This window comes from Myotis davidii, unplaced genomic scaffold (assembly GCF_000327345.1).
Source record: "Myotis davidii unplaced genomic scaffold, ASM32734v1 scaffold267, whole genome shotgun sequence".
NCBI lineage: Eukaryota > Metazoa > Chordata > Mammalia > Chiroptera > Vespertilionidae > Myotis > Myotis davidii.
The window spans coordinates 904758-915125 of record NW_006297747.1 but is presented as its reverse complement, the minus strand read 5'-3'; the positions used below and the strand labels follow the sequence as shown (position 1 = coordinate 915125).

General features: G+C 38.6%; 1 protein-coding gene across 1 annotated transcript in view; it reads right to left on the bottom strand.

The window, feature by feature from the left end:
• The window catches only part of APAF1 (apoptotic peptidase activating factor 1), a 100843-nt gene that overhangs the window by 29480 nt on the left and 60995 nt on the right, over positions 1–10368 (bottom strand). The window contains exons 17-18 of the mRNA XM_006773338.2: positions 7082–7243; positions 3054–3182 (exon numbers count right to left, since the gene is read on the bottom strand). Coding sequence (XP_006773401.1) covers positions 3054–3182; positions 7082–7243 — 291 coding nt within the window. The remainder of the gene's footprint in view (positions 1–3053; positions 3183–7081; positions 7244–10368) is intronic.

The following is a 10368-nucleotide window of genomic DNA, read 5'->3' as shown; positions in this document are numbered from 1 at the left end:
TTGACCACCAGGGGCAGACACTGCCAGCTTAGGGGAGTGGGTCTAAGCCAGCCATGGGCAAACTATGGCCCATGGGCCGGATCTGGCCTGTTTGAAATGAATAAAACTATTGAAAAAAAAGACCGTACCCTTTTATGTAATGATGTTTACTTTGAATTTATATTAGTTCACACAAACACTCCCTCCATGCTTTTGTTCCGGCCCTCCGGTCCAGTTTAAGAACCCATTGTGGCCCTCGAGTCAAAAAGTTTGCCCACTCCTGCCCTAGGATATGTTTATTAATTTGAGAGAAAGGGGGACAGAGAGAAAAAAACCATTTATTATTGCCTCTGTACACATCCCAACTAGGGATAGGTTCCACAACCTAGGTGTATGCCCTAACTAGAATCAAACCCATAACCTTTTGGTGCATGGGACAACACTCCAACCAACTGAGCCACCTGGTCAGAGCATTTTATTATTTTTTATCGCAAAAAACTGGAAACAACTCAAATGACCAACAGGACCAACTGAATAAATTACATATATTACCCATTGAATGGAATACTATGAGGCCAAAAACAGTAATGAGAAAAGCATCCTGATAATGACTAGTTTCTGGGCAAGGCTGTTTACAAAAACAAAGCCGAGTATCTATATTTCTGTAGAAGAATATACACATATATGTATATACACACTATGCAATACAAAAAAATAAGAAACAGTAAGTATATAAATGGATACAAATGTGGAGATAAAAAGTACATATAAATACTTGCTCATATATGCAAAAAGAAACATTGGAATGTTAAACAAAAACCAAAATGGTTACCTATGGACAGGGGTGGAAAAGAGTGGACGGGAAGGGATAATGATGAAAGCAAGACTTCTCTGAGTATAACTTATTATAAAGCTTTGGTTTAGAATCATGCAAACGTTTTATGTGTTTTTTTAAAAATCAATTTAAAAAATAGATAAACACAAGAAGGTTCTATATTCAGACTATTTTCCATTGTCATCTAATCCTCATTTCAACTGATTGCAAAATCCTGTAACAAATGAAGGTACTAATTGTACATGTACACATTTCTCCTGTTATTCATGCTTGTTACAAATTGTCAGTGTCTACCACCAGCCTGGCTGTATTCTGTCCTCAGTACTGCTGTAAATGACTCAAATATATTCCAGTCTAATGAAGTACCATATGTGCCCGAGTTCCTCTCATTACACTCTGAATTACAGACCTACTTTATGATTTCAGAATAGCATGGACAAACAAGTGCTTCATCACATGCCCAGTGGTTTTCAATCAGTGAGTTCTATGGCTACAAATTAAGTACATGAAATTTTCTCTGCCTTATCTCTAGAGTCCATCTCTGTGTGGGACACAGAGATGAAAGTGGTTATACTACTGAAAAATCTCCCTTGAAATCCTCCCTCTCTTCCTTTTTAGTTCTCCCCCCATCATTTCTTTGTTACCCTGAACCTCCCAAACCTCATCCCTGTATTTCAAGAATTAAAGATAATGTTCCCAGGAGCTTTCTAAGAATAGGATAAAGATTTTAGAAGTGACAGGAAAAGCAGAAAGATGGATTGCAACTCCACACCTCCTAAAAATCCTGACAAAACCCAGAGCAGGCCCTAGCCAGGTGACTGGTTGGTTGGTGCATTGTCCCCTACACCAAAAAGGTTGCAGGTTTGATCTCTACTCAGGGCACGTAAGAGAGGCAACAGACCGATATTTCTCTCTCACATTGATGTTTCTTTCTCTCCCTTTCTCACTGTCCAAAATCAATAATAATAATGATTTTTTTTTAAAAAAACAAAACATATATTCTCAGGTGAGGATTAAAAAAAAAAATCCAGAAAGGGGAAATTTCCAACCATACCTACCTTGAGGATCTCCAGGTAAGGTGCAAGATTCCTAGCAGATCTGAAAATTTCAATCCAAGGCCTCTACCAAAGAGAACACTGCCCACAGCACCCTACTCCCCACTGTTTCAAATAGGACTGGAGTTTGTTCACACTCACTGCCTCTGCTCCCACTGGAACGATTCTTGGCAGGGAAATTCTAAGTTGCACTGCTGAACTTAGAATTACGAGGAGCTTACAGAACTCATCCATTCACTCTCATTTCGTCTGTCTCTCCATACTGAACGCCTATAGCTCAGCAACTCTCTCTCTCTCTCACACTTACACACATACACAGAGACACACACATACACATACCCCTTCAGAGTAAGGGGCAAGATTGGCAAACTCACTAAAAATTGCTGAAATAAGCACAGAACACTGAAGAAGTGCTTGCAGTATTCAAGCTTCCTTTGAAGAGAACCTGTGAACCAAATAATTTTCCAGATAAAGGCCCATCCTCATTTTCTTGGGCTGTAATCAGAAAGGACTTCAAATTACCTGGTAGTAAGAACCACTTAAGAAATGGGTAGTAACAAAGCATGGAAAAACCGTCTTTGGAGGAAAAATATCAGGGAATTCATTGCTTTTTTAAAAAAATATATACCAATTCACTGGGTGGGATTCTTCCGGGGCCAGAGGCACAGACTCTGAATATAAACCTATCGGGTAAGTGCTAAATTACAAACACAAGAGTCATTTTATTCATTAGTGCTTAGCTATGAACATCCTACATTAACCAAATATAAATATATTTTCCATCTTATCCTTCTCGGTGATCTAAGAACTCTGAACTGGACTCAGCTCTCATCATTACTTTTAGAGAAGAGCCTATGCCTATTGCTTAAGAGATGCTTTGTTTCTGCTTCGAAAACCAGTGGTCATTCCACTGTTTCCTCAGACCACGGCACATACTACCCATCCAACAAATACTTGGTGAATAATACTGTCATCCCCAGTGTGATCTGTCATACAGTCAAGTCTTTAACCTGCTAAAGTAATAAAGATGGCCATATAGTTTAAAGCTACAAGTCATTATGCCATGAAGAAAACACAATTTCCCAAGCAAACATCCTCAGCAGTTAATGGTTTAAGCAGCCCATTCTTCATCAACCTTGTACCTCTGGAGACCCAGACTTCACAGCGTAAATTCAATTACTCACCTCCACACAGTACTGGGACAAAGCCACCACTGCCAAATGGTTATGGGGGGAGAAGTCACAGTACTGGATGGTGCTATTATGGCCTATATGGATTTCTGTCAATAGGCCACTGGTATTAATGTCAAAAAGCTGTCAACATAAAAAAGAGAGAAGCTATGAAAGTAAAATATTTTTAAAAATAAGCTATATCCAAACTGAATCAAAATTTATTTCTACAAGAATACCCACCATTTCAAATATAAAGTATAAATCCTGAAAATACACTATAATTACTGATTATTAGTATATTATTAACAGTCATAAGTAAGATATAAATCAACACATATATACTCTTAAAATATCACTCATCTTGAAACATGTTTCCTATAAAAGAAAATTTATCACAGATGATCTCTCTGGCCTAGAGAGAAACAGAACCCCTGTGAAAAAAAATGGAGTAGCCAAATTACCATATAGAGCAGTTCTTCCTAATGCTTGTTTATTCAAAAAAGAAAATGGATAATCACAGATGAAGATGATCAAAATAAAATATTGCAGAGGCTTGCTAAAATGAAATTAGTTCAATCATTTCTAGTTCTCTTCAGAGCTACCAAATTACTCCATTACAATCAATCATTTTCCCATTTTTTAACCAAAGAAGAGCTACTTTTGAGTAACTCAAACTTCATTTCAATTTTTGAAATATTTTTAAATGCTGAGTATACTCTTCAAAAATTTTTCCAAATGATACAAACACTGATACCAATATATATACAGTATAGCAATGTAAGGGCAAGGCAGTCTTACAAAGGGGAATACGCCATGAAAATGTCCTGGGAATGCAGCATGCACAGATGGTAAGCAGCACAGCAACAGGGGTGAACCACAAAGGACAGGGAATCATACTTAAAATGCCTTCCAGGACAGGTCATTTTTAAAAATTAATGGCTGAGAGTGAGAGAGGAAACTTGGCAAATATGATATAGCCAGCTATCCTGATTATTGAGTAGCAAAAAGAAGATACCTAACAATAGGTGTGAACTAACAACACAAAAGAGTTGGAAAGAAATAAGAGGAGGGGAATGGAGAGACCAAAAGTAATAAATTGGGATCTACAAGTAGTTAAGGGCGATCGTAGGGTAGCTTTATTTTAGTTTTAATATTTTTTTATTAGTGTCAGAGAGGAAGAGGAAGAGAGAGATAGAAACATCAATGATGAGAGAGAATCGTTGATTGGCTGTCTCCTGCACATCCCCTACTGGGGATCAAGCCCACAACCTGGGCATGTGCCCTTGACCGGAATCAAACCTTCAGTTCACAGGTCGACGCTCTATCCACTGGGCCAAACCAGCTGGGGCAGGTAGCTTTATTTTAGCAGGTAAAATAAGGAACTGGTCTAGATTTTTAAACTAAGAAGGCATTTGCCAAAACCGGTTTGGCTCAGTGGATAGAGCGTCGGCCTGTGGACTGAAGGGTCCCAGGTTCGATTCCGGTCAAGGGCATGTGCCTGGGTTGCGAGCACATCCCCAGTGGGAGATGTGCAGGAGGCGGCTGATCAATGTTTCTCTCCCATCGATGTTTCTAACTCTCTATCTCTCTCCCTTCCTCTCTGTAAAAAATCAATAAAATATATTTTTAAAAAAAACAACTAAGAAGGCATTTCATGCAATATAAAACTATTTTCCTCTCTCACTGTAACATATCTTCTAAAATGTTCAAATTCTGCTCAACACCATTAGTCACTACGGAAATGCAAATCAAGCTACAATGGGATACCACTTCATGTAATAGGGTGATTATAACACAATAAAGGAAAAATAAGTGTTGACAGGGATATGGAGAAATTGGAACTCTTGTACATTGCTAATGGGGATATAAATGGTGCAGATGCTATGAAAAAATGTGGTGGTTCCTCAAAAAGCTAAGTACAGAATTGCTCTATGACCCAGCACTTCCATCTCCAGGTACATACACAAAAGAATTGAGAATAGAGGCCCAAACAGATACTTGCATTCCAATGTTCATCACAACATTACTCATAATAGCCAACAGTTGAAAACAACCCAAATGTCCATCAGCAAATGAAAGGATAAAATGTGATCTATCCATAGAATGAAAAATTAGGTAGCCATAAAAGTTCTGGTACATGCTCCAATATGGATGAACTTGAAAATAGTATGCTAAATGAAATAAACCAGACACAAAAGGTTCAATACTTTATGATTCCACTTACATTAAATAAGAATAGGCAAAATCATAGATTAGATTAGAGGGCTCTAGAGATTCCAGGGAGAAGGGGATATGGAGTTTTTATACTAGTTATAGGGTTAGAGTTTCTGTTTGGAATGAAAAATATTTTTAGCAACAGTGGTGACAGTTGTACACTGCTGTAAATATGATTAATGTCACTAAATTGTACATTTTAAAATGGTTAAAGTGGCAAATTTTACATCTATATATTTTACAACAAAAAATATTTGTAATCTTCAAGTTGTAAATGTAGTGGTTTCTTTTCTGTTCTTATAGTCTTTCACAAATTTAAGACAAAAGGAGATATTTTTATTTAGTTTCCTGATAAAGGGGTATAAACCTATAAGCAGCCAAGATCCAAGGGTCACAGCTACTAGATCGATAATAACAACAATGTAAACAGTCCCTCAGTGAGTTTTTATATAACTACATGGTATATTTCAATGTGTTCTTTAAAATGTAATATCTGAAATGAGGGGAAAAGGGAGAAGTTAGTAAAAGAATATAGACTTTCAGTTATAAGATGAATAAGGTCTGAGGATCTAATGTATAACATGGTGACTATAGTTAAGAACACTATTGCATAACTGAAATTTATGAAGAGAATAAAACTTAAATGTTCTCATCCAAAAAAAGGTAAACATGTGAGATAACAGTTGTATTATTTTGATTGGGGGAATCCTTTCATAGTGTATACTGATATATCAAATCATCACATTATACACTTCAAATATCTTACATTTTATTTGTCAATTATACCTCAATAAAGCTAAAAATAAAACTGTAATATCTCTTATTCGAGTCTTCTAAAATTACTGTTAGAATGGAATGTTGCTGAGCTATAAAACCTGGCTCTCCAAGTCATGATGTAACTTTGAACAAATTCCTTGGCTGTTCTAAACCTCATTTGTGTCTCATTATTATCATTGGGCAATTGTAATCTTCTTGTCCCTCGGGTATTTATATGAAAAGAAATTACAAATATAAGCTATTATTAGATTTGAAAGAGGAGGAAGGCATTTCCTTGTCTTTTACTTTTTTTGCATATCTTCCTCATTTACTTCATAGAAATCTCACAATTGTCTTCAGGCATTGATGAGTATTTTTTGCTTATCAGTCACAAAATCACAAAATTTTAGGGGTAAGAAAGCACTTTGAAAATCACCTAACTCCTGGCCAGGTGGTTGGGGCGTCATCCTGTACACCGAAGGGTTGCAGATTCGATTCCTGGTCAGGGCATGTACCCAGGTTTCGAGTTTGATCCTAGAGTTCGAGTGCTTACAGGAGGAAGCCAATTAAGGTTTCTCTCTCTCTCTCTCTCTCTCTCTCTCTCTCTCGCTCTCTCTCTCTCTCTCTCTAGCTCTCTCCTTCCCTCTAGCTCCAAGATCAATGAAAACATGTCCTCAGGTGAGGATTTAAAAAAAAGTTTTAATCACCTGAACCAACATATTCAAAATTTTAAAACAACAAGAAGTGATACAGAAAGTATTCTATGCTCTTAATAAATCTGAGGAACACTGGATTAAACAACACCAATTGTTTCTGTACTGTAGGACTTCTTGAAGCCTTAAATAGGTTAGTACACACTAATTACTTATAAGAGGGAAGCAATACATGCCATTCCTAAACCTGTATGACCATGGAGACCTTTTCTCACAAGGCCTATCGACATCCTCTAGAGCACAGGGCTAAATCATGTAGCTATACTTTATTTATTTCAATAAACAATGTAAAAATGCAAAAATCAACAGAAGTTTTAATTTTCTTTAAATTTGGCTTTTTAAAATATTGGTACTTACAAAGATTTTATTTTTTGCTGCCACCATTATCTTAGAACCGTCAGAAGACCACGAACAACATTTCACAATCACTTCTATATCCTCTTGAGGCTCCTCGGAACTTAGGAAGAACTGCTTCACATTAATGCTTTTCCTCTCATTTGCTGATTTCACATCCCAAAGCTTTAATTACAAACATAACCAAAACATTTTAAGTTTATTTTAATCTCAAATCACACCTCTAGAATGCCACCAGGATTAAATATCCCGCAAACTACTCACTTTACCTAATGATTACTTTTACTTATTATTTTTATAAAACTCTTAAATTAAGAACTCCAGTTTCATTCAGCATATTCCTAAAAAGAAAACAATTAGAAGCACTGCCTGAAATGCAGAATGGAAAACTAAATAAAATGTTCAAAGAGCCTTGCATGCGTGGAGAAAGCTGTGTGGACAGTAGGATGAGCTTGGAAGAAAAGTGAGATGAAGACGAACAACTTGCCACTGCTGCCCTCTGCTGTGCCACGTGTGAAATGCGCTTCACATCTACTGCATGGACAGCATGCAGTAGATGTCAACACAGGACCCAGTCCAAGCCAAGTTATAATCTAGCAACCAGAGACACCATTCTGCAAAAAGGGAAATTAGAAGATATGCTGAAAGCTCTGCCTGGAAATCTTCTCAGAACTTGTCAGACAGACATACTCTACAGATAGAAGACTGAAGATTTTTCTCTGAATACCCCATCAGGTCAACACAGAAGATCTAAAGAGTCTGACATCAGGAGTTCAACATTAAAAATGACAGCCAGCCCGGCTGGCATGGCTCAGTGGTTGAGTGTTGACCTGTGAACCAGAAGGTCATGGTTCAATTCCTGGTCAGGGCACATGCCTGGGTTGCAGGCTCAGTCCCCAGTGGGGATGTAGAGGAGGCAGCCGATCAACGATTCTCTCTCATCATTGATGTTTCTATCTCTCTCTCCCTCTCCCTTCCTTTCTGAAATCAATAAAAATATTTATTTTATTAAAATTAAAATTAAGAAAGATTCAACCAGAGGATCAGTATCAAAAGAATTTACCTTGCTATAATTTAGGAGTCACCTAGTAGCTTCAACGTATCTCCTTTTCTAGAGAATCTAACAAAAAAAAGTGCCCAAAGGGGTTCAAGTATTTCCTTGGAAGAGGTATATGCCAAGACAACGAATTGTTTGCATGTTTTAAGTTTAACTGTGTTATACGAACATCAAAGAGACACAACAAGAAGATGACAGGGTCTCTGCCAATCATAAACCTATATTCAGCCTTACCAGAGAAATACAAGACACATGAAAATGACTGAACTAAACAAAACATTTACACGTAGAAATCGGAAGACAAACCAAGCAATTGCCTTTCTTTCTTCCTCTCTTTCTTTCTTCCTCTTTCTTTTCTCTCTTCTTCCTTCCTTCCTTCCTGCCTCCCTGCCTTCCTTCCTTCCTTCTTTCCTTTCTCTTTCCTCCCTCCCTCCCTCCCTTCCTTCCTTTTTCTTTCTTTCATTTATCTATCTACCTACCTACCTACCAACATAGGTCCACAGATAGAGACATACATATATACTCAGAACCAGATGGATGTTATAAAAGAATACTTTCTGAAGAAGGCTTTGCGTAGTTTTAAAGGTCATTAAAAATTATGGACAAGTAAACTGTAGGCAAAAAACAAAACACACAAAAAAAAACTAAGAACTAAAAGAAACATATATAGAAACACTAGCTGAAATAAGCCCTCAAAATTACCCTGTCTAGAAGTGACAATTAGTGCTTAATATATGGGAGCGAGAATACAGAAATTTGATAGGAGATATCAAGCTGTATTACAAAGCCACTGTTCTCAAAACTGCCTGGTACTGGCACAAGAACAGACATATAGATCAATGGAATATAATAGAGAACCCAGAAATCGACCCGAACCAATATGCTCAATTAATATTTGACAAAGGAGGCAAGAACATACAATGGAGTCAAGACAGTCTCTTCAATAAATGATGCTGACAAAATTGGACAGATACATGCAAAAAAATGCAACTAGACCACCAACTTATACCATAAACAAAAAATAAACTCAAAATGGATAAAGGATTTAAATGTAAGACAGAAAACCATAAAAATACTAGAGGAATCCAAAGGCAACAAAATCTCAGACATATGCCGAAGCAATTTCTTCACCGATACATCTCCTAGGGCAGTGATGGCGAACCTTTTGAGCTTGGCGTGTCAGCATTTTGAAAAACCCTAACTTAAATCTGGTGCCGTATCACATATAGAAATTTTTTGATATTTGCAACCATAGTAAAACAAAGACTTATATTTTTGATATTTATTTTATACTAGAGGCCCAGTGCACAAAAATTTGTGCACTGGGGGGGTGGGGAGGTCCCTCAGCCCGGCCTGTGCCCTCTCGCAGTCTGGGACCCCTCGGGGGATGACCACCTCCTGGCTTAGGCCCGCTCCCCGGGGGATTGGGCCTAAGATGGCAATCAGACATCCCTCTGGCAGCCCGGCAGCCCTCGGGGGATATCCACTTGCCAGCGGGGAGCAGACCTAAACTGCAGTCAGACATCCCTAGCGCTGCTGAGGAGGCAGGAGAGGCTCCCACCACCACCGCTGTACTAGCAGCCATCAGCCTGGCTTGTGGCTGAGCAGAGCTCCCCCATGTGGGAGCGCACTAACCACCAGAGGGCAGCTCCTGCATTGAGCATCTGCCCCCTGGTGGTCAGTGTGTGTCATAGTAACCAGTCATTCCCAGTCTTTCTGCTGTTAGGGTCAGTTTGCATATTACCCTTTTACTATATAGGATAGAGGCCTGGTGCACAGGTGGGGGCCGGCTGGTTTGTCCTGAAGGGTGTCCCGGATCAGGATGGGGGTCCTGCTTGGGTGCCTGACCAGCCTGGGTGAGGGGCTGAGGGCTGTTTTCAGCCTGGCCAGTGACTGAAGCTCCCAGCCTCTCCTTTTTTTCTTTTCTTTTTTTTTCATTCTGGGATTTATTTACCTTCTATAATTGAAACTTCATTGCGATCACTGGAGCTGAGAGCCGGGCCATGGCAGGCAAGGAACCTTGGGTTCCTCCATTACTGGAGCAAGCAAGCCTCCTGCTCGCTTCAGCTGCGTGGCTGCCGGCCGCCATCTTGGTTGGCGGTTATTTTGCATATCACCCTGATTAGCCAATGGGAAGCGTAGTGAAGGTACAGTCAATTACCCTTTTTGTCTTTTATTAGATAGAATATTTAAATGCCATTTAACAAAGAAAAAATAACCAAAAAAATGAGTT